The 25129-nt window shown below is 34.2% G+C and overlaps 1 protein-coding gene across 2 annotated transcripts in view; it reads left to right on the top strand.

Annotated features, from left to right (window-relative positions):
- LOC123542051 (uncharacterized) overlaps positions 1-25129 on the top strand; it is a 62585-nt gene that overhangs the window by 28931 nt on the left and 8525 nt on the right. For both annotated transcript variants that reach the window (XM_053530841.1, XM_045327684.2), the window contains 26 exons: positions 3750-3917; positions 4713-4869; positions 5113-5276; positions 5876-6043; positions 6757-6924; positions 7326-7499; positions 8590-8757; positions 9379-9546; positions 9717-9896; positions 10906-11082; positions 12325-12447; positions 12919-13043; positions 13156-13485; positions 13894-14125; positions 14462-14727; positions 14937-15147; positions 15787-16029; positions 17001-17159; positions 17989-18183; positions 19738-19989; positions 20380-20569; positions 21919-22088; positions 23163-23327; positions 23623-23748; positions 24288-24419; positions 24567-24695. In XM_053530841.1, the coding sequence (XP_053386816.1) occupies positions 3750-3917; positions 4713-4869; positions 5113-5276; positions 5876-6043; positions 6757-6924; positions 7326-7499; positions 8590-8757; positions 9379-9546; positions 9717-9896; positions 10906-11082; positions 12325-12447; positions 12919-13043; positions 13156-13485; positions 13894-14125; positions 14462-14727; positions 14937-15147; positions 15787-16029; positions 17001-17159; positions 17989-18183; positions 19738-19989; positions 20380-20569; positions 21919-22088; positions 23163-23327; positions 23623-23748; positions 24288-24419; positions 24567-24695 (4740 nt within the window). The remainder of the gene's footprint in view (positions 1-3749; positions 3918-4712; positions 4870-5112; positions 5277-5875; positions 6044-6756; positions 6925-7325; positions 7500-8589; positions 8758-9378; positions 9547-9716; positions 9897-10905; positions 11083-12324; positions 12448-12918; positions 13044-13155; positions 13486-13893; positions 14126-14461; positions 14728-14936; positions 15148-15786; positions 16030-17000; positions 17160-17988; positions 18184-19737; positions 19990-20379; positions 20570-21918; positions 22089-23162; positions 23328-23622; positions 23749-24287; positions 24420-24566; positions 24696-25129) is intronic.

Below are 25129 nucleotides of genomic sequence, written 5' to 3'. Positions count from 1 at the left end.
ATATATATTCAAAATTTGCAAAATATGTATTATGTTTTGGAAGAGTCTAACATATTGAATATTCCCCCACAGCAGGGTATCATATCCTTACCCTATTCTGAAAGACAACTAAACCTAACATAGTATACTCTGCAGAAATTATTGGAATGTAATTTGCGTTAGCTGAACATTTATATCAATCTTCGTGTATTATATCAATCTTCGAAGTGAGTACTTTTATATAGACAAATGATTACCTTTAAAGCTGTTGTGGAAGTCATATGATATTGTATAAATTAAATAATGTAATTATGATTGATAAAATGTGGCAAAAAACTTATTCACGATGTCAATCCGTAGCGCATTTTACCGTGACCAATACTTCGAAGCGAAGGGCACAGAAGCCTCACAGCTCAAAACAAACTAGGTATGATGAACTCCGGTAAAAACATGTTTATAAAGAAGGTAATAAGTTTTATATAGACTCTCGCCAAGTGTCACGAAACTTTTGATACGTTTATTTTTGTAGTATGATGCATTTAATGCAATTAAGGGCAAGCTAACGTTATGTATCGAAACAAAATTGCCCAGATCACGGCATATTATGTAAACCATGAAAATTATATATGGTATATAGTAATTGCGGTATAAGTATCTCTTTATACAGTGTAAAAGGGTTAAAAAATAGTTCCATACACAGTCCTAAATGACCATTCAGACAAGTGCTCCATTCAACGAGGAAAATGGGTATTTTATAGGGTACCTATATTTTCACAGCCACGGTAGTCCTTTTCGCAAAATTGAATGCAAATTGTCCAAAATATATGGCATCGGAATCCTTTAAATTGTATGACATAGGATTCCTATAAGCTGTCAAACACTTAGATAAGTAAAATACTGTGATTTGTTTGATTTTAAGACTGTGTTAAGAGTCTATGAAACACGATATATAGAATCAGGCCTAACCTTTTCATTTTACATTTTCACTCACAAAGAAGTTCATACACATAATAACATATTTACTCGACATTTTATGTTATACAGAAACAAGTGCTGACATACGTGTTCCTAAAAGGACACTGATTTTCATATAATTATCTAGTACTTACATACTTTAAATGCGTTCTATATAAGAGAATTGTCCTACAATTCTCTTGTTTTTCTAACTCACAAAGTCTTTGCATCGGTAGCTGTTTTCATGTATGAACTCATGTACTATACAAACGCTATTGTGTCCAAACTCTAATATACTGATAAACGTCCTCGAACAACAATAAGCATTGTTTTATTTTAGATTCAATGTAAGAATACGAAGTCCACTCCGTGGTTGCATAAACCAAAAAAAAAAGTAAGACTGGAATAATAAACAGTTCAGAACGAGAAATAGCTGTACGCAACCTATGAAAAGAAAAATGCAAAACCCAGTCGATGCATTTATGCCAAATATCCTAAGAAAAAACCGATAGAAATTACTGTTTTTTAAACGGAAACGTAACTTCCCTCATCGGGAAACTCAAGATAAAGATCTATATTGAATTATTCGTTGTTCAAAGAGTACTTAAGTTAAGCAAATAACAAAAAAAGGCTGAGTGGAAAGGGGATCATAATTATGACAGAATACAAATTCAATGTAATATACATATCTGTTGCCCGATTAGAAAGTTACGTTTCCGGTTCGGGAAACTTTGAAAAAAAAAGTTAAATAAAAAATTTGTTATGACATTAAAAAATCGGAACGATAGTAATCTAGATAAATATCTAACTTTATATTCTCATTTAATGACGCCATGTTTAGGCTACTCTTATGCACCGGGCCATGTGATAGAAGCAAGCCAAAAATGATGACGGGAAACAAGTTACTACATTCAGTAACAAGTTTCCAGTTCAGGAAGTAGGGAAAAGCCATAAATAGATTTCCTGTGTAGTGGATATAATTGCTTTTTATCTCATTTTTCGAAAACTGTCTCGCCAACACGGGGTTATTACATACAAAACACATTTTATAGTAACATAAAAAATTATATGAAATATACGTCTTCTGTTGCGTATAAATGACAGAGGTGGTTCTAATGACCACAAACAAAGTTTAAATAGTTACGTGATTATAACAAGAGACAAAGAGAGAAATATTGAGTGTACGAACTTTGATTATCAATAGGTTGTAGGCATACAGACACGAAATAGAAAAATGACGCGAAAAAAAAACATAATTTGGTAGTCGCCCTATAGAGCTGTTTTCCTTATTTTTCTTTTGCATTTGTTTTTGCTAAAATCACATGACAGGTCTATGCTTGACATGTAGGTAGCATTTTCATAATGAAATAACAACATGACAGAATTTGTCAGGACAACTTAGATCATACACCACCACTATAGTTTTTGGGTCTCATTTTTAGCTGATTTTGCAGTTTTTGTGTTTGACTGAAAATATTTTTCTTGCATCAGACATGACCCCCACTTTTCTTTTGATTTTAGTTAGCACTGACAATATTCTTCAAGAAAATGTAAGAAACAGACATTCAAATTGGGTACTGATGTGTGCTGCGGTCATCGTACAATAGGTCAATTTTATATAGAATTAAGAAAAACAACTATTTAGTGTGTTATAACCTGTAAGCGCGAAAACAACGCAACAGAATACATCCAGAAAGAGAAAGCCCATGTAACAAATACTGTATAGCAAGATTGCATTTTCGATAGATTAACAAAATTCTGTAAAAAGTAAATCTCCAGCTAGGGCACAGTTTTCGTCATTATGCACTGCTTATATATGCGACTTTTCTGACGTCATTCAAGTTTGTAAAATGCATTGTGTAACAACAGAGGAGAAACTGACAGTTTGTCTTTAAACTGTCAAATGTTTGGAGCAAAGACTTCCGTGCATGTTTCAAGGAAAACCAAAAATGGCAATAATAACTTTGGCCGAAATGTTCACAATGCATAAATATCATCAGTATTACAACACTTATACCTAGGCAGTTAAGCTAACATCACACGCTTAAAGGACTCCGGTGCAATAGTTTTAAAGGACTCCTGTGCCGTTGCCATTTCGTTTGGATTCAATTTGCATGTTATTGTAGCTCTTCAGATGACAGCACGGATCGTTTATTATTACAAGTTAAGTATGTATACCGGGAAGAAGGTGTCAGCACCAATGAGATTGACAAAAACGTGACATGTAAGGAAATAATGTGGTAAAATCTGCGTGTTCACGGCCACTCCAGCTTACTCCTGTCGATTGTTTTCACTATTTTATGAAACCGGATTGTTAAAGTTTCATTTTTAGCCGTGTAGTCATAATAAATATATATAGCAAGTTCCGTGAAGGCACACTCCTGGACATTTATTGTGAAAAAAGCAGCAAACTTTTATTTACTACGCCTGTGGTTCTTGACAACTTGCTTGTTTTTAGTTGCTTGCATCCGGTGCCTACGCTTCGAGATACTGGGCACGGTAAATTCCGCTATAAGGTATCCGTTATGGATTGACACCGTTTGGCAAAGCAGAAAAATGATGATTTACTTAGAAAAAGTAAGATATGTAATATTTTTAATATAACTATAATGAAGAGAAATCATTCAAACTGGCATATTCTTCCGCATTTTGAATAATGTTTTAAATTGTTAGGCACAGTGAAAAATATCTGTGTGAAGAAGAATTAATTTCAGGTACTTTAAGCCGCTCTGAATTAAAATATTCTGACTTTTCACGTTAATATATGTAAACTTTGCATTTGGTACACCATTTTCTTGTATGTCAAATTTGTCTAGACTGTGGACAACCAGACATCTACTTCTGGGGTGTGGATTTCTTTACCTACAATGGCACTACGTTGTATGCCGACTGTTCCTACTATAGGACTTATGTTGGGAAGCTTAAACTGACGTGTGATAACCAGACGCAAACCTGGATCACAGAAGGAGAATGTCAAGAATATAGTTCGTATAACTGTCTGTTGCTTGATTTTTAAGTGCGATATTTCGTTTTAACATGTCGAGATAAATATGTTGATTTGCTTATGCACACATTAACCCTATTTAATTCAAAATTCAATAACATGTACTTACCGTCAATTGTCTAGTATGTTCTTCATGGTATTTTCAATTCGGTCTTTAGTGTTAGTGTTCTCCAATCATCAGACCTTTAGAGATCTATATGAAATCCTCATCTGTCATGGGCGGCACGTACATTGCTAAAGATAACGATATGAAAAAGATAATTATATTATTATGTCTCCCCAATAGGTCCAATAGTTTTGTCTTCGACCTCTGTCCGTCCGTCCGTCCGCATCAAGCTCGTCTGGTTTCACAGGTCAAACTGCTGGCTGGATTTTGACGAAACATCACAGGAGTGATCAGTATCAAGCCTAGTTGTGCATATCGCTTCGCTGCACAATATGGCCACCAGAGCTAAAGATAGAAGAATCTTGTCCGGCGTTCACAGGTCACACTGCTAGTTGGATTTCGACAAAACTTCACAGGAGTGATTAGTTCAAAGCCTTGTTGCGCATATTGCTTACACATTCCGCTTCGCTGCACGAAATGGCCGTCAAAGCTAAAAGTATACATGGGGGAGACATGTTTTATGACAAAAACACCTTCCAGTGCTATATAAAAATGTACAGCGTTATTTTTTTCTTTATTCTGTTAGATGTCGTGTAATGTGTACATTTTTGTTTAATGAGATTAGTTTCATTAAATCAAAGACGTATCTTTCTGTTTCGTTTTATACAGGTTTCCCATTGGATGTAAAAGAAATAAGAATAGCTGATGGTCCAAGTTCAACAAATGGAAGAGTCGAGCTGAAAACATTGAATACATGGGGAACAGTATGCGATGATAATTTTGGAATGCAAGAGGCTAATGCTATTTGTAGTATGCTAGGATACCCGTAAGCAAGCGAGGCTTTTCGAAAATTTTATCAATAATTAATGTTTTTTTTATTTATTTGTTTTATATTTTTTGTTAATAGTTTATCAGACGGTATTCACAAGTAAGTCGAGATATAGTTTCAATGCAAACGAACGGATCTACAGCTGGTTATAATGTTCAAATATAAATTGATATTTTTAAACACAGAACTGTAACTCAAAATCAACATTCACTTACATTCGCATGGTATTTATATTTAAAGTCCAGCGGTAACGTTTTATGTCGGTGCCCATTATGGACCAGGCACAGGCCCAATATTTGTGGACGATCTGAGCTGTGAGGAAGATGCAACACATATAAACAACTGCACATATATTACATATGACAACTGTGACCACGACGATGATGTTTCTGTTGTTTGCACAGGCTTGTATTAACTTATACAACTGATAAAGTATTGTTAATAATACCATAATTGTGATTTTCCTAATCTTTTTAACCAAGAAACACGATTATTTTACTTATTTTATTTTGTTGATCAAGCAATTCTAATAATTACATAAATGTAAATTTACCTTACCATATGCTCTAGGGCAGTTGTACCTATATTCATTTACTAGCAAAAAGTCACTATATAAAAAAGGGGATAATTCGAATTATGTGATTTAATCATTGAAAGCATACGAATCGGCGCAAGTGTCTTGTTCTCATATGCGAATCATTAGTATTTTTTGAGTGATATTGTACATTCAATGCAAAATTAACTAGTAGTATGGTACATTTTATTGAACCATACATAAACTTTTTTGCATTCTAAATTTTTGCACACATCTATAGTTATAGTTGATATCGTTATTCAAAGCTGGTGTTGGGTCGTCATAACATAATGTATGAAGTGTATCTATGTGGCATATGTATTGGCATGACTCGTAGTTATTGTCAGACGTACATTTTATTATCTAACACAACATACGTCTAGTTTAAATACCATTTAACTTTTACCTTAACTTTCTTATTCTTATTAGATTGCGGTGACCCTACACCTGAGCATGGATTTATAAACTCAACATTCACAAATTACGGATCTGCAGTTCATGTAACATGTGATAAGGGTTTTAATCTGATTGGTGATTTTGAAATTATCTGTCAGCTTAACGGAACCTGGAGTAACACACCAAGCTGCAATCTTATAGGTAATTAGGGGCTACAGCTTATGTTAGTTAATGTACAAAATATTTCTATGCCGACGGAGATAGGCATGTTTAAATTGCACTTTCCGACCGTGTGTCCGTCCATGCGTGTGTCCGTGTAAATTCTTGTCCGAAATTACTTGGCATGAATGTTCCATGTAATAAGACGACTTGTCATGCGCTAGATCCAGACCTATCGATGAGGGGATTTAAATAATCTTGGCATAAATGTTTCCGATATTGAGATGACATCTTTTTCTCTGGTCACAAAATGATTCATACCTAAACTACTCAGGCAAATTTTGCGCAGACAACTGTAGCATACATGGGCATGCATCTGGGGCATTTGTAACTAATAATGACAACCTTGCTTCTAATCTGTTGCGTAGGTTACATTTCGAATACAATTAGAAAATAATAGAGAAATATTGTTTATATCATGTAATATTATCATCTTTCTTTTAACTGTTAAAAGGACTTTGTTTAAAAATAATTGTTGAAGTGTTTTGCCATTTGAAACAACATTTCTAGTAGTAGGATGTTGTATTTCTTTAGGGCAAAAATGTACTCGTTATATTTCATGTTTGCTCTGTAAACCTCAAATAACTGTACTCGTATAATCAAGATAATTGCTGCAAATACATTTTGCAAATCTGATAAATGAAAGTTAATTTCTAGCATTTTCTTGTTTCTTTTCAATCCGTATTTATACGTAGACTGTGGTGATCCTAAACCATCAAATGGTAACATAAACACTACATCCACTACTAACGCAACAGTGGCAATGGTATGGTGCGATGACGGTTATTCGTTGATTGGCGAATCTGTTATAACATGTCAATCAAATGAAACATGGACAAATGATCCAGTCTGTCAAATCATAGGTAATTAAATCAGATCTATTTTTTAAGGCTGTAAATTTATTTTCTTTTTATGTAGCGTATAAAACTTATTTGTAAAACTTACATATCTCGAATTTCAAAGGATCGAGTATTTTACTTCGACATACTATGATATTTTATGTACATGTTTTCGAGACGGGACTTAAAAATGTCTTCGAGAAATAACGAGATAAGCGAGCTCGAGATATTGAGTTGTAACTGTATAATATATAGCTGGTTTGTATATAACATCATATGAATTTAATTTAGAATTTATTAATCGTTGCTTTTACTTTTAATTGCATTGAGACAGTATTAAATACCATTATCATTTTCTTATTTGAATCTTTTGTATGAGAATGAAAATTTTAGTCTGTTAGAATTTTTTAACTTTTGTTTTGTAGAATGCAGTGATCCTGAACCAGATTTTGCTGATGTATCATTGCTTGATAATAAAACAACCTTTGGTGAGACAGCCGTCATTAGTTGTTGGACAGGATATACTCCAACTGCTAACACACTCGTGTCATGTCTTGCAAACGGAACTTGGGAAGAATGGCCTGATTGTGAAATTGTAGGTAAGAATCTTTAAAAATGACTCTATTTATATAGATACATCGGATCAATTTCTTTTCACATTGCATTTATCAATTCTTCAACACACTGGCACCAGAACAGAATGAAAATGCCTCTGTACATGTTATACCTTACCCCTAGGTATTCCATAAGAACCATGGTCATGAAGGGGAAAATATACCGACCCGTTTCAATCGTACATTTCTCAACGTAAATGCCAGTTCGGTGAATGGGTACCTAGTATAATGAACAAGCGATAATTTATCTTCCATCGTGCACCAGTCACATTGTCTCAATATTCCATAATGTTGAGATTATCAACATATTTTATGCTTTCGTCAACGTTACAGAAAAAACTTGCTTGACGTTCCCTAATGAAATCCGGTTTAGAGGTCACGGCAATGTGCACATGTTTGGCGATATGTAAACAAACAAAATCAGAATTTTTTTAAAAAATCACAATTTTACACCAAAACTCGAAATGATGAATGAAAACGTACATTGGTCTGCATCTGTTCTGTTTATTTTATTCATTTTACTCTTTTATGCTTCATTTTCACATTTTTGCAAACACGTGTAGTAAAATAACGATTGACATACATTTTCACAACAGACAATCAGAATGGTTTTGTAATCTAGAACGGAACTTCACCAGGGAACGTCAAGCAATTTTTTTTGTGTAACGTTGAAATAACTATAAACTACGCGTTGGTTTTCTTAGATAAGATGTATTGAAGGAATGTGACCGGTACACAATGGAAGATAAATTACCACTTGTTTGATATCCAAAGTACACATTTACCGAACTGCGTGTTTAAGGTATTAAATGCGCGATTGAAACGGGTTAGTATATTTTCCCGTTCATGACCATGGTTCTTATAGAATACCTAGGGGTAAGGTATAACATGTATAGAGGCATTTTCTTTCTGTTCTGGTGCCAGTGCTTCAACATATCGATTTATGGTTTTGAAATCTATAGTGCAATTTCCATTAATTCCTTCAACAGTTAGCAGGTTTTGTGATAGGTCCATCAAAACTGTCCAGAGGAATATATAATAATATTTATAGAAAGCATGCATTTTGTTTCCACAGACTGCGGTAATCCTGTACCTCAAAAGGCTTCTGCAAACAGCTCTGAAACGACATATGGTACAGTTTTGGAAATTGCATGTGAGGGTGGCTATAATTTAACTGGAATCTCTACTATAAGATGTCAAGCTGATGGTACTTGGACAGATTATCCGAGTTGTGATACATCAGGTAGAACACATCAAATCGTTAAATATTTTCTATTTGTGAATCAAGTTTAAATGCAACAGAAAGATATAAAAGCACTTAAATTCAGGATTTGTTGCATGGTTTGCTCATGAACAAATTTTTGCTATGAAGGAAATCCTTACCACAGGTACTGTTAGCCAGATGTGGGAAGTTCTCTGCCTCGGAAATATAGTAATCCATGTAAAAATATTATTTTTCCAACTAAATGTGTAAAGACATAATTTGTTTTCGTTTGGTTTGTTGTCATGCCTACACAAGTCATATAAGCTGTTATAGGAGGTTCGAGGCCTCCAATGCTATCTAGGCATAATTTAAGGCAATAATTAATACCTGATAAAACCAACGACACTCCGAAAATCGGCTTGATGACTCTTTTCTTCATATGAAAGAAATCTTTACCAGTCAGGTTTCAAACTCAAAGCCTTCTGGGAGAAATGATTCTAAGTTAGTGGCCTTAAAAATCTGGCAACAGATGTCCACTTTTGTCGGCAGCAAACTCTTCGTTGAATTCAAACTAGCTATGTCCCTAGTCGACTAGTCGGCACCGTAAGAAAAATGCATTGAATGAGAGATGAGTGTGAAAACATTGTATATTATGTTTAGATTGCGGCCATTTTTCCGTTGCCAATGGGGAAGTTAACACATCTCTTGGAACATCAACTGGATCATCTGCTACAGTAGTGTGCGATGACGGATATGATATACAAGGTTCTTCAGTAGTTATATGTACAAGTACTGGATGGAATGAATCCGTCACCTGTCAAGTCCAAGGTAGGAATGATTTATGATTTTTGCATTCAGTTTTGTAATGTTTTTCTCTCGAAAATATGCCCTTGAAGTTTCAAATTATTCATCCTGTGTTAAAGTTGTCATCATATTCTTTTAATTCAAGAGCCTAGTTCTTAATTTTGGCTGTTATTTATCGCATGCATTGTTTTCAGTCTGTCCGGATCCTACGCCTGAAAACGGGAATGTTTCTGACACCGATAGAAAAGACGAATTTGTTTTTGGCAACTATGCGAATATAGATTGTGATACTGGGTATGAAATCCATGGAGACAATCCTATTACATGTGATAATGGTGGGGTTTGGAGCAATAGACCAACGTGTAAATTGATTGGTAAATGTAATATTATTGATACCTATTGACTTAATAGTAGAACATTTTAAATGTTTTGCAAAATAATATCTTAAAATTATTCTCATTCATATTGAAATAATCTGTCCCTGGCTAAATTCCTAGATAGGAATAAAAGACACAAGGGTTTTTGTTAAGGCGGCAACGAAGCCCTATCGAATTAACCGGGTATTCCTATTTATATATTCAATATTCTAACATGGCTCGATTTGATTTCCAGTTAAACAAAGAGGAAACTCAAGCTCTATATATTCTGCGATAAACAACGCGCGGACCGGCAAGAGAGCACTGTGACGTCAATTATGACGTCAAATTGCCGCATGACGTTCGATACATTACTCCTCACGTAAATGACGTCCAGTATAATATCTATTGAAATATATCAATGAGCATGTCAGAATGAAAACAATCAAGATCTTCTTGTTATTTATCGTCTAATTTACCACGGTTCATCGTTCAGATGCTTCAGTATTTAACCACTATGGCTAACGCCCACGCATCTGAACTCTGAACCGTGGTAAATCAGACATTAAACAACTCGAAGGCCTTGATTATTTGCTAATTATATTTATTGCATATACTATTCTAAAAATAATAAAATTGAGACAATACCTTTAGAACGTAGTGACGTATCTATGCGAAACTCGGCAAATAAAGTTCGTATAAAGAAATGAGGACATTACGTTTTACAGAAAACTATCTACATATAATAAGAGTAATGTTTAACATTCTTTGATCGTAACATCATTTATATTCTATACAATGACATTTTTTAATATAAACTACACTAGAAGAAAAAAGAGCGTTATCCAGGTACATGTGTTATGTCCAGTTCCACATAAAGATATGCATGAAATTAACACATGAATATACTTCGGTAGTTGCATGTACAACAAAGGTGTGATATGGTAAGTGTGTCTTGTGTCTATGCAAGTATCTAGTTATGATACTGATTTATCTACAGCGTATATAATGTATATTTTTACGTAAGATTGTGGGGTTCTTAATGCTCCAATCGATGGTAACATGGATGATTCCCAAGGAACAAAATACAAAGCTAAGATAACGTTCACTTGCAAGGAAGATTTTCTCCTGGTTGGTGACAAAACGACTGTATGTGGAGAAAATGGAAAATGGAATAATCAAGCTCCCACATGTGCAGCTAAATGTAAGTAAATTAAACGTGTTATAATAGTTCAGTAATTTTAGTTTGAAGTTGTGACTAATTTGAGAGACAGTATATTAAAACAATTATCAATGACAGTAATAATATCTAATTTTAAGGCTTCCGTGGCACCAAGTACCACTTTTACAAGGATTCGTCATATATTTAGTGGACCCTTTCATTCCAAAGGATTAGAAACTACAAAAAAAATGTGTTTTTTTTCCAAGCGTAAAAACGCTTATTGCTACAGGACAGTGTTCAGGATTTATCTCCCCACAGTGAAAAATAAATATGTTTGCACTACCAAAGCGGAAATCCATTAATTTCAAACGTATTAATATATGGACTACATTATCCAGGATCGGACATTGTTACAGTATAGCACTGTGCACTTTCTAAGTTAGCTACATGGAATATACAGACAATTTTCGTGATGTTTTATATTATTGATTAGATTTTTGTTTTGTTTAACATAGGAAGCAATAATTCAAAATAGTTATAGACTTTTATATATACTCTGTACATAGCAAAAACCATTATTAGCCTTTGATATGTATTTCGGCGAATTGCCGTAGGCGAACCTGTACAATCATAATGAAATAGGAAATATATCGTCAGATTCAGTGTTAACACGCTGCCTCAATTTCTTTCTCCGAAAATATATGAAATCAAATACTAGAACTTTTTGTCCTCAAATATATTGAAAAGTGGTTATGTCTCGGTTATTATGTCTACCCCATAGGTTAGAGAGACATATTGTATTTTGCCTTCGCCGTCTGTCTGTATGTTTGTCTGTTCGTATGTCCGTCCTCATTAAGCATGTCAGGCTTTCACAAGTCAAACTGCTGGCAAATGTTCGACGAAACTTCACAGGAATGTTCACTACCAAGCCTTACGTTTCATATTGCCGGCACAATCCTCTTGGCTTCACAAAATGATGTCAGACCTAAAAATAGAAAAAAAATTGTCCGGCTTTCACAGTCCAAACTGCTGGATAGATTTTGACAAAACTTCACAGTGATCAGCATCAAGCCTAGTTGTGCACATCGCCGTTACGTTTCGTTTCGCTTTACGAAGCGACCATCAGAGCTAAAAATAAAATACGTAGTTGGGAGACATATGTTTTGGTGACAAAAAAAATCAATCTAATTACGTCATTGTGTTTGGATGAAATAATTTCGGAAATCGCGTTTGCGTGTTTTGGTCAAATTGCCACCTGATATTAAAAAGATGATTTTTCTTCAGCTGAAGTTGGAGGACCTTGCATCAGTCAAGAATATTGTTTAATGGAGGATTCAATGTGCATTGACTCTGTTTGTGCATGTATGACTGGAATATATGACATTCGCACAAAGAAGTGTGATAAAAGTAAGTCATTTGCCTCCCTTGTTTGCAGTTGAATACTTATTTGTATCTAGATAAAAGCAAGGCGTCAAAAATCAAATTAGTTAATTCTACAAAAGAATCGATTTGAATTCTTTAAGAAATATTTGATATTATCTTATATTTAGTAATTGAGACTCCCCGGCTGTTATGCCTCACTTGTTTGCAATTGAATACTACTTACCTGTGTCTAAGTTAAAAAGCAATCCGTCAAAAAATAGATTAGCAAAATTTACAAAAGAATCGTTTTAAATTTTTTTGTGATAATATTTTAGAATATCTTTATTTATTTATCGCGACCATCCGTCTGTCATGCGAATATCCCAGGGAAAATAAGGAAAACGAAGTATTAAATCATGAAATAAATTTAGTGATAAAACTGATATAGCTGGTATAACAGCTACTAACCTCTAGATCAAACACTTGCAACATTGTATATTTCATATATTTAATCAGTGCCACTTTTACCATACGGATACGGCGAAGGTGACTATTATATACAGGAAACAGAAGTATGTGGACCAACTATATTTTTTCCACCTGGAATGCCAGTTTCTGGAAAAATTCGCACAAATCTATATGTAAGTAATTTCCGACATGTTGTATTCAAATGTAAATGTACTTATGTCGCGATCAAGAAGCAATCGTATTATCTTTTTCCTTGAAACATATATTTTTTCTTTTTTATTACAGGTATGCTCTTACGGCTTTGTTAGCTTTGACTATCAGTACACGAATCCTACACCACCAAAGAATAAGGACAGTGTACTGACCATTGGTCAGAATACCATCATTGCCCCATTTTACGGTCCTATTGATAAAAAGACTTCTGGTCCTGTTTACTACAGATCATATGACATTTTGAATTCATACAACAGAATGAAGGACGACGCTGATTTGATTTCTTATGTTGAAAATATTGTAGTAAAATTTGGAGATCTGAATTCGTATGAGGCGAGCTTCATTTTGATTGCAACTTGGCATGAAACAAAAGCATTAGGAATAGGTTTCGACACTAGTAAGGTATGTGACATTCTTTAACAATGTTAAGTCAGTCTCTTTATATGACGTTATTTCATCTAAGATGTCTTTGAAAAATGCAACATTTTGCTGACTTGTATTAAACCAGGTACGAAGATATTATGTAATACATCGAAATTTTGACTTGTGTGATGAGACATATTTTGGCCACATATACTCCATAACGTAAATATCTGATGAGAGCAAATAAATTATGATTTTCTTTGGTTAAAGTCGTAAAGTAATGACAAATATAACTGTTCACGTTTTGACTGCACATATTATACTCTGTAACACATACTATGATCATAGAGAAGAGTATGTAACGCAGGTTAACGACACTTTTTGTAAACGTATTTAAAATATTTCACATCTTGTTTAAGCAAAAACTTCTCAACATGATTATTGTAGACATCGACGTTCCAAGCAGTACTAGTGTCTGACGGAAAGTCAACCTATGTGTTTTACATATATGGGCATGGTTTGATGCAATGGGTTGACAATGACTCTAACGACACTCCGGTATGGGTAGGTGTGCAGGTAGATACTGATGATTCTTTGTCGTCCTTCACACACCCGTACGCTTTTACGTCACAAGTATTGCAGTTGGACCTACAACCAGACGTGCCTAATTCTGAAGATGGTAAGATAACAATAATACATAAATGCAAAACAGGTAACATGCTATGCATCTTGCTTTGCTCTGAGAGTTAATATTAAAAACCTGATAAACTCTATCAGAGTCTTTGCTTTGAATATGTGTTTCTATATAATGTATATCATTTTTATCACAGACGTAAATGTCTCTTACATGTATTGAAAAACTTTATTAAAATAGCTTTATTCAATATTTTGTGACCTCTATGACCGAAAGGACTGGACAGCTGCCATTTGATCCCAAGAAATGTTGGTGTAATTTAAAATCCAAATCTTATATTAGAAAAAAGTACTATCTCTGATTTTCTTGCTTTGTCTACAGATGTTGCTGGACTGGTTTTTCGGCCATTGCATCAACAAAGCGTTGTAAACGATGCTGTTGATTGTATCAGATGGTATAATGAGAATTATGAAGATAAGAAACACCTGGATTATATTGCAAGCCTGACCCCAGAATGTCCATGTGATATATGGTTATCTAGATTTGATCCATGGTTTTGGAAAATTGGATTACACAGGTGGCGGAAAGATATTTCACATTACTGTGTAGATATGCTTCATGCGGGAAACTTCGGAAAATACGGAAAGGTTTGTAATACTTATAAGTAGTTCGAATGGCATTACCCAATATTCAAGTGACACGTGTATATATTTAAATGGTCATATGTAGATATGCATATAACAACAACTGCCACAGCGAATCTATACATTTTCTTTGTCATCTTATACAGTTTTGTTGAAGAAATGCTCTACAAAAATTATGTTGTTTATTTTTTCTTTTTTTTTTGTCATTTCAGTCTTGCTGCTATGACTTGCGAACTTGGCTCTGGGAGTATGAACGTCCACTAGCTGGGGGATTTCAGCTGTTCAATCCACGCTATCCCTTGGATCATATTGTAAATGATGTTATCCCGAAAACAAAATGTTGTGTTAAATCAAATTATTGCAACTTGTACTACGAGCTAAGACCAACTGGATCGTGTTATATATCTTCATCATACGATTTTGGTATGACTGACATTTTTTCAGTTGTAGTTATTGATGCAATATTAACAGTGACCGTATCCTTCGAAGAAATGTTGGTCTATTAATATTTGAGAATGAATATTATAGCAGTCGCATTTAAAATCTATATCAATGCTTACAAGTGCCGGGTACGGGAAGTGACATTTTGCAAGAAAGTAGTCTCCGTGGTCGGGTGGTTAAGGTAGCTGACTTCAAATTACTTGCCTCTCACCGATGTGGGATAGAGCCTTTCTAGAGGCGTTGAATTCTTTATGTGAGGAAGCCATTCAGCTGAATTACAGAAGGGCGATGATTTGACCGTCCCAAACTGAAAAATCGCTGTATGACGTACAATTGTGTAGGATAGACGTTAAAACCAACAAGACCAAAATTCTCACAAGAAGAGTGGTACTGAGTAGATCGATATATATTTTATATCATATCAGACAGTCCGTGTTTTTGAGTACAATATATTACGTTTAACTGTAGATTTGTTTCATGTGTGCATATACATGTACATATTGGTGCATTGTTTGAGTTGGGGAAAACAATTGTACACTATGCACTAAATTTGTTATAGATTAATACTACATCTAGGTAACTTTCTCATTATTTATCATATTTTGTGACATTGTGTTGCAGGGACATTCTGGGGCGATCCACATTTCATAACACTAGACAGAATGAATTTTACTTTCAATGGACTTGGAGAGTATACACTATTACGTGTTCGAACAAACAACTTGACTTTTGACCTTCAGGCAAGAACAGAAAGAGCCATCAAACAAGATGGTAACGTGTCCGATGCGACGGTTTTCAGTGCATTTGCTGTTAAAGATTCCTCAAATGCTTCTATTCATGTGGAAATAAACAAGGCAAAGACCGGTACGATATTAGATTTAAATGTTTTTTTCATTAATATTGACAGTCTCATAATATATTCTAAAATGTTCCAGAATAAGATGATGAGTTCTGTAGATAACGTTTGTTCAACCCACTGGCACCAGACTAGAAAGAAAATGCCTGTATACATGTTATACTCTAATAGGTAAACTAAAAAGACATTGTCATGAATGGAAAAAAGATACTTACCAAATTCAGTCGCGCATTTCTTACCAACAACGCGCAATTCGGTAAAAGGGCTTTATGTATATTGAATATGTAGACATTTATCTTTTATTGTGCACAGGTGTCATTACCTTATCACAGAGACACTCCACGTGATTTATATTTTCATAAAAGATACAGAAAAAGAACTTGGATGAACTTACTTACTATAGCTCCGGCCTAGATAACAAACTTATTATGACTGGCTTATGTAGGATATAAATCAGGCGTCGTTCAACTACTAGTGTACGCTAGAATGGTTATATGCAATATATTATAATAAATTGAATAAGCAATACAAAGGTATATCGCTTTATCATATCAAATTCAATACTATATATAAAATGACTTTCATTAATCATTTCGAGTGTTATTGTATAACTGTTAAATTCTTACTTATATTCTGTAATTTGTTTGTTTACTTTTCTTCTTACACTTGCTCTCGGTAATGTAGCCTTGGCAGGATTAAGCTTTTCCTGTAACATAGACAAAAGCATTAAACATGGGAGTGTCTCTGTGATGTGAATGATTAAGACAGTGTAACTGGTGCACGATGGAATTCAACTTACCGCGTGTTCCATATACATAGTGCCATTTTACCGAGCTATACGTTTTACGTGAAAAAATGCATGATTAAATGACTTTACTTCTAACAGCAAGTAGGGTATAAAGTGAAACGTGTTATCCTTGACTGGAGCCAGTGTTCAATTTTAATCCATGATTAAATCTCATTTCTATCTACGTTGCAGGAATGATTTTATATGGAAACAACGTAGATCTCACTAAACAGTTCTATAACAGTACTGACCCCGAAAACCCATTTGTTTACTCTCCGGAGGATCCTACTGAAGGGCGATATATCATTTCCAAAAGGGACGAGACTGTCAGTGTCGTGTTCACTACAAGTGGTATGAATGTTTACAATCAATATCGTGTCAATTTAATTGCAGTGAAAACTGTCTTAAAGACCTACCACGAACTAGTGACCTACTCTTTTCTCCCATATCAACTTCGTTAAAAACATTCTGATAATACTGGTATAATACAGCTATTCTACAACATGACAGGTTAACAATCTAGGCCTCCTTGAATCAATGTGTTTTAACAACTTCATCTGCAAACTTATTCAGTCATTTTCTTTTTAGTATGTTTTTATAAACTAAAATATTAACCATCTTACACAGTAGAAACAATGTGTGGTCTGAGCTCGCCTTAACACATCAAGTACTGTGCATACTACTACATTAATTTAATGATATATTTAGACATTAAAAGATTGTCTTGGCCTTATATATGTCACTGTCAATTTGTAACTAGATACTTGTTATTTCTTATTTTCTTTATGTAAAGCATATATAATTACAATCTTAAAAATATAAAATAATACAGTTATTTTGTGAGGTGTCTTTAAGCAGCCAGCTAAGGTTGTGAGAAAAAGTAGCGGCTCACAGCAGTTGGCTGCTTAAATTTGTTGAATGAATGACCATTTTGGGAAATGGGACACTGGCTGCTTTAGACAGGTATTACTGTATAAACAACACGTACACAAAAGATGAAGCAATTGTGAATGATAATCCTTTATATTAATACTCTATTAATTAAATCTATGTATATTTATCCTCACGTAAACCAAATAGAGGATAAAAACTACACGAAGTAGTAATACAAGTGAACAAAACTGTATTTGTCATTGAAAAGTAAAACAATGTCATTACGATTTATTTTCTCTCTATCTAGGCATCTCGCTAAATATATCAGTAAATGTTGGAATGCTGTCGTTAAATACGGGAGTTCCAAAAGGATTAAAAGGTCTAACCAGTGGTTTGCTTGGAAACTACGATGGTAACCCGGACAATGATTTTACAATGCCTAATGGAACGGTCTTGAGGGCAAACCTTACAGAAAGGGAAGTTTTTGAATATGGCAAGACGTGTAAGTGTGTTGAAATTAGAGCGTAATTTATTGTAGATGCATTGTTTCTTTGATGTAAACTGTACTGACATAAATATCATAATACATATTATAGGCTAATTGTACGATTGTTCAATAAAATCATCTACAATTGACAGCGTATTTAATACATGAATTACAAATCAAACTGGAAATATTGCTCATGTCAATACGTTTAATTAGAGGTTAATACACGACAGAGCCGGGCCGGGAGGTGATAATCGGCCCGGAAAATGAATAAAAGACCTCGGGCCATTATGAATTTCGGGCCGATTATCACCTCCCGGCCAGGCTCTTGCGTGTATTAATGTCTTTAATACATATGATTTGTTGCACTACTCAAGTGTGTGTGTGGGGTCGGAGGGGGTGGGGGGGTGTGAGGGGGGTAGAATTACAACTCCTGTCGTTAGATTTCAGTGGCTAAATAGTTTGGGGTACTTTTGTCTCAAAATTTGTGTTTGTTCGTAAATCTAGCCGAAAGCAATTTGGGGTCATTAGTGAGTGTACTACAGTAAACTTATTCTTGCACATTTAGACAAATTAGATCTCTTGTCGGTCAGGAGCTAAGTAAATTCGTAATGTATGATACTAGATCTATCTATCAAACTCATCAATGGTTCGCCATTCTAAAAATGTGAAACAACACATAATTTGAGCCAGTTCATGAAAGAAAAACTGCAATTTTATTAACAATAGCTAGATATCTAGATCTATGTTTATAAAAAGCAGTCATAACATTTTCACTGAGAAGAAACCCGCAACTTCGTCGAAATTGGTGCGAATCATGCTGTTTTACAACGCATACTCGAACACTGTTAAAACTCGGAACTCTGGCTCCAAAGTAAATATGTGCATGTCCTGTTTTATTACTAATTTTAAGCAAAGCATTGTAGATCTAACAGATCTGTGATAAATAACGGTTTAACGTGTAGACCTTTGACAGACCATTATGACGTCTATGATGACGTTTTATGTAGCTATTGGTTTCACGCGCACGTGTTCACCGGGCGAATTATGATTATGAGTTTTCGGCCCGGGCCGATAAGTGATAATCAGTGCGTGAAACCAATAACCTACTGAAAACACATTTATTTTTGTTACTATATATAGTAACATATGTATTAAGTATAAATTATATGCACGTGGACCGTTCAATAAAACCGTAGACTAGTTGTACAACTGTGTCCCCTTCATGTGTAAATCAGCATAGTTGTTACTGTTTAACCATTAACACCACACTTGCAACTGTAATTATAAAAATACATCACACAGTAGATACCTACAAATATTGTGAGTATCATTTTAAGCGTTGTCTCCGTAAAACTAAAACTAAATCAGTCATTTCAATTTAAAGTAATCAACTTTACATTAAGTAGTAAATTTGTAAATATGAAATGGTAAAAGAACTTGGGAAACTGATACCAACTTAAGACGCCTTTACTGGCTACTTTTAAAGTTATGCCATCAGTTTACGTATTCATATAATTACCGTCATTCAATATCTTGATGTGTAACGTGTTTGTGTTAAATTTCTAGGGTCGATAGATGCGAACGATTCGGCTTTTAAATATGATGAAGATAAGTCTCACTTCGACTTTCATAATGATTCCTACGTGCCGCGATTTCTTGATGAAGCTGATCCTGACAAAAGAGCTGCAGCAGAAAAATCATGTAATGGTTCCCAAAATATCGAGTGCGTGTTCGATCTCGTTTTCACAGAGAAGATTGAAATAGCTGATCAAACAAGTAGCATTAAAGAAGAGTCTGTCTCCACAAAATCAGAACTAGGTACTAGATAATGTATTCATCGTTGACTTTGTTTCCCTTTGAATTCTCAACATCACAAGAGAAAGAAATTTAGCAGATGGCAAGTTTCCAATTAAAGTTAGAAACAAAATAAGACTATGCATTTTTTATTAGAATTAGAAATTTATATAACGTAGTATTATGATACCTGCATTTGTCGGAGAATATCGACATAGGTACTCTTAACACAGCGTGACTCTTTTAATAGGTTTGAATTGTAAAATACTTAAACATGTTATTTAAACTTATAATCCGAAGAATAAGTACACACTGTTTATCGTTGATATGTAAATAGGCACTGTTTATAATTAATATATAAACATGTAGTAATTAATAATTGTCTCTATATATTGCATTTTATCTTTGTTTCAGAAGTAACAGTTCCATCACTTTCAGGATGTGACGTCGCTTTTGCTGAGAAAGGTCGAAATGTATCTTGCAATATTAATTTTAAATCTGGAAATGAAATCCATTTTCTCGAGAACAATGTAAATGCTACAATAGATCCAGCATCATCTGTGATAACATATTTTCAGGAAACTGATGACCCTGTTTATATACGGTAACCTTTTTCGAGTACTATTTTTTCTGTGTTAGAAACTATCTGTTTCCATTTAAGATGAAGACTAAGAATTAATAATATAACGATGGAACAAATATTTCAATAACAGATTCGTTATTTGGTTGTGTGTAAATAACAAGCGGTGTCTATAAAATGCAATGTGTACCTACACTCCGATTAAAATCGTCTTCGAGGGATCGACTTACCGGATTATATATTCTGTATAACGCTTAAACAACCATCCAGTTTCCCAATCAAAGGTTTGCTTTCAGCATTTTGAAATTAAAAACAGAGTTAAAGAATCTATCAAGTTTTTTTGATTTTGTTTTTATCATGTGTTTGTAATTCTATCACGACATCATGTCTACGAGCTCGCTTTTTGTCTTTGCGGAAAAATGAAATGATAAAGCAAAAGGAAGAATAATATGGTGGTGTCAATGCATCAAAATATATCTTTTATCTAGTTTTAACTTCAATTTTAAATGTTTTTAAAGCACTGTTAAGTACTTTGGCAGTCGACGTAATTTGAAGCTTAAGCCAAACGCTTGTTGAAACATGTCGTCTGGTTCAAATGGAAAAAGATTGTTGGGAAAAAAAATAGCAATAATGGAATACAGAATACTTCACCATTAGATCTTACATTTTGGAATATCAAGATTTTTGTCAGCTTGCAAGTTTATACTTTATATCTCGAAATATATTCATCAGTTCTGTGCGAGTTTTGGAACGCATTTTTGATACGAGAAGGAGCCGGAACGTATTTCTTGATTAAAATTAAGCTGTTTTGATACCATTAACACTTGATAGTATCTTTATTTGCTTTTTAGACTGGCCAATTGTAATATAGTCATATATACGTTTGTACATGTAACGTTATAATTGCATAAAATCTTAAAACGATTCTTTGAAAGCAAAGAAGGCAACCAAAAAATTATAGCAGACTCGGTTGGTGGAGTTTCCATTTTTTCTACCTGATTGAGTCAGTACATAAGAGGTAATGAAAGGTGTAACACCTCTCACGTCCCCGGAAGCCACTTTGCTGAAATGAAATGTATAAGCCACTGCTTTACCTGTGTGACATTTGAGGTGCAAATGATAGGATTTTTGTTTTTTGTCAGAGAAAGCAAAATGCATTATTAGTAAACATGTAGACATCTACAAATTATATGAATTTAAAGCACTATGTTTGATATTATTGAAACAATTCTGTAATCCAGAATTTAAACAAATCAAACAGAAAAAAAAGAATTCTTAATTTAAATATGTCAAGTTTAGATATGCCTGCTAAACAATTGCTCAAATCAAAATTTCATAAAATTCTTTAATGATTTTCTCCTTTACATCCTCAGAGTTTCTTCAAAGAATGAACATGGTCGTTATTCACCGGCTTTCGTTGTGAATATCGTTCATTGTACACATTGTAGCGGTCATGGAAACTGCACAAACCAAACGAGGGTAGACAGCCTTGATAGTGACCATTTTAAATATGCTCAGTGTGTATGTGAACCACAGTATCAAGGTAAGCTTTTTGCTTAGTTTACTTTACATACATACCTTGTTATACCAACAGTTCTCTGATATGTCATTCGAAAACGAAGAAGGGCGTGGACTTTTTTCTAGCTACTTGCGCAGTTGCACTCATCGAAATTGCGCTTTTGGAGCTCTCATTTCGGATATGTTTCAGATGCATTGATAAATTGATACCTTTGATTGACACATTGAGTTTTACTTTCTATAGTCCATTTTTCTGTCACTAATGTTAGAGTTTTTTTCAGTAGGCTATTATTTTATCTACACTTAGAGGTTGTCATGCCTCAAATAGACCAATTTAGTTCACATCCAAAACATCTTTTATATGATGCTACTAACCATTCTAAAACGGTGCCCCTGCACCAACTTCAACTTGCATGTTCACTCCCAACTCCTATCCTGTTCCATATATTTGATAAAATTCAAGAGTACTAGCTAATGAAAAATCAATCGAAGAAGCCATTCGACTGCATCTTTCTTGTACAGGTCCGATTGTTAGTCTACTTGCGATGTATGACTGATGCTCTATTTGCTGTGCTATCAGGAAATAACTGTATTATCATTTTTAATACGTTTGAGAAAAGTTGACAGGCCCTTGTTGTCAAAGAATAAGTAATGCTGTTATTTGTAAATGAAAAGCGGTGTGTGACATTTCATTAATATATAACTGTCAAGCATATTTCATACCTGTGGCAATGTTTGACTAGTCTGATGAAACCATAGGCTTTAAACTATTTGCTTCTAACCACTGTGTTGGCGTAATTAGTTATTCCATGTGAGCAATATGAAGGTCAGTGGGCGTGGCCTTGTCTGACGAAATACAGTAGTGTTGCCTTGGATTTTTCTTGACCTTAATATTTAAAGCTGGACAATCTTTGTATAAGTAAAAAGTGTCAAAATTACACAAACATCAACAGAATATAAAAAGACATATGTATATTGGTGTTGATTTTTAGTCGCTTAATAAACGAATGATATTTCTGTTCATTGTAAAATATTTTCACTATAAGATTTAAACGATGCCAGAATAAATGAATTCCGCTTTTATTTCATTTTCATATAGGTAATAATTGCGAGGAAGACTTCAATGGATGTTTAGCCAACCCATGCTCTCTGCAGAGAAATTGCACTTCTCTTACAGCTGAAGAACAAAAGGCGCAAAATAGGTCATATATATGTGGTCCCTGCCCTGCGGGCTTTACCGATAACACTGAGGATGAGTGCATTGGTATTTGAAATTTGTTGTTACTTTGTAAATCCATCAATTTTGTTCTCTAACGTTAAACATAAGCAAAGGATATCTTAATTTAAACATTGTCTGCTATCAACAAGAAATATCTAAACTCATGATGTTGATTAAAAAAGACCATTACCGAAGAAGCTTCTGTCTTAAACAAGGTGTAATTGAAAACAATAATTGATAAAAAGGAACACACGTAAACGTATATGTTCTGTCTCAAATACATACAAATCCAAATCTAGTTTGACAGACAGCTACTGCTTTTACTAAATTTTTTCTTTAGATGTGGACGAATGTACTGAAGGCATCCACACTTGTGAACATAGTTGTACTAACAGAGAGGGTAGCTATGTTTGTTCTTGTAACAATGGATTTAGAGTTGACAGTAGAAACAGTAGTAAATGTAAAGGTAAGATGTCTTTGTTGTCATTGCTTTGACAAAATGTATCTACAATATATATTTGCATGTATAAGCATTTATAAACTAGCATCAATTTTTGAACCAAGCTACATTAGAATAATCAGTAGCTAGAAACGACAAGAACGTGTTATAAATCGCCGTAAACTGTCACAATGTTCAAGGAAATTGTTAGTTATCATAATAAGAAGGATCATTTTCATTGCTTTAGGACAAATTACAATTTTTTAAATAAGGAAATTGGTTTGTATACAAAAGTTCTTTGAAAACAACGTTTTGTCTACACAGAGGCAAACTGTCAGAGCCAAATTGGACTGAAAGAAAAACAACCTTATGTCAAATTTATACACAGTAACATAACCCAACCAGCTGAACTTATAATCATTCTATACATTGAAACAGTTGTATAATTCTTTAGTCTATGTCAAAATGGTTTTAATGTTTATTCTTACTGCATTATTTGAAAAGATGGAGGCATGTACACACACTTTCTATCTAACAAATGCGTTAAACTGTACTGCATATTTCAGATATAAATGAATGTGACCAGGCCTTACATAATTGTACACAAATATGCAAAAATACCGAAGGGGGATTCGCTTGCCAGTGCTATCTCGGGTTCAAATTCGACGCAGCAACATGGTCTTGTACTGAAGTTTCAGGTATCGCCATCTGTTTTTCATTATATCTATAACTTAGTGAAATAGACCATTCTGGTCAGTATATTGTATACAATATATTTCATTATGATGTTTGGCGGTCTTTATATATAAACATATATTCATGAATGTTCATTTTTTACACAAAAGACGGAGGTTGCAATGCATCTGAGAGGAATGCCTGTTCAAACACGAGTGGATGCATAGTAGCTGAGGGGAAGCCAGAATGTTTTTGCAATGATGGGTATGAGCTTGACGAGTCAAAAAAAGTTTGTAAAGGTAGATTTAATTCATTTATCTTGAACACGTTTTAAGACAAAACTAAAGCAGTTTTGCGTCACTCAAACCATTTAGTTAAAGTTAGGTCGAATATATGTAGATGTGATATTTATGCCTTGGAAGCAGATCTTATCTGTTTCGTTACCTGAAATAGTTATACCTTTTATAATTGCAACCTCAGCAGGATACTTGTCCAAATGAAATACTCCCCATCGATATACACGATGCATTTTCAACAAATGCATCCGTTGATATAAAATATATTTTCAATGATTTCATCAATCGATATACACAATAAATTTTCATCAAATGCATCCTTAGATATACAAAATCCATTTTGAATCAATCCATCATTCTATATGCAGAACCCGCCCGTTTAGCTCAATAGACTGAGCGCAGATCAGCGGATCGCTGGGTAGCGAGTTCGATCCCAA

Source organism: Mercenaria mercenaria, chromosome 19, assembly GCF_021730395.1.
Source record: "Mercenaria mercenaria strain notata chromosome 19, MADL_Memer_1, whole genome shotgun sequence".
Lineage (NCBI taxonomy): Eukaryota > Metazoa > Mollusca > Bivalvia > Venerida > Veneridae > Mercenaria > Mercenaria mercenaria.
This window is presented reverse-complemented; position numbering and strand designations above follow the sequence as displayed.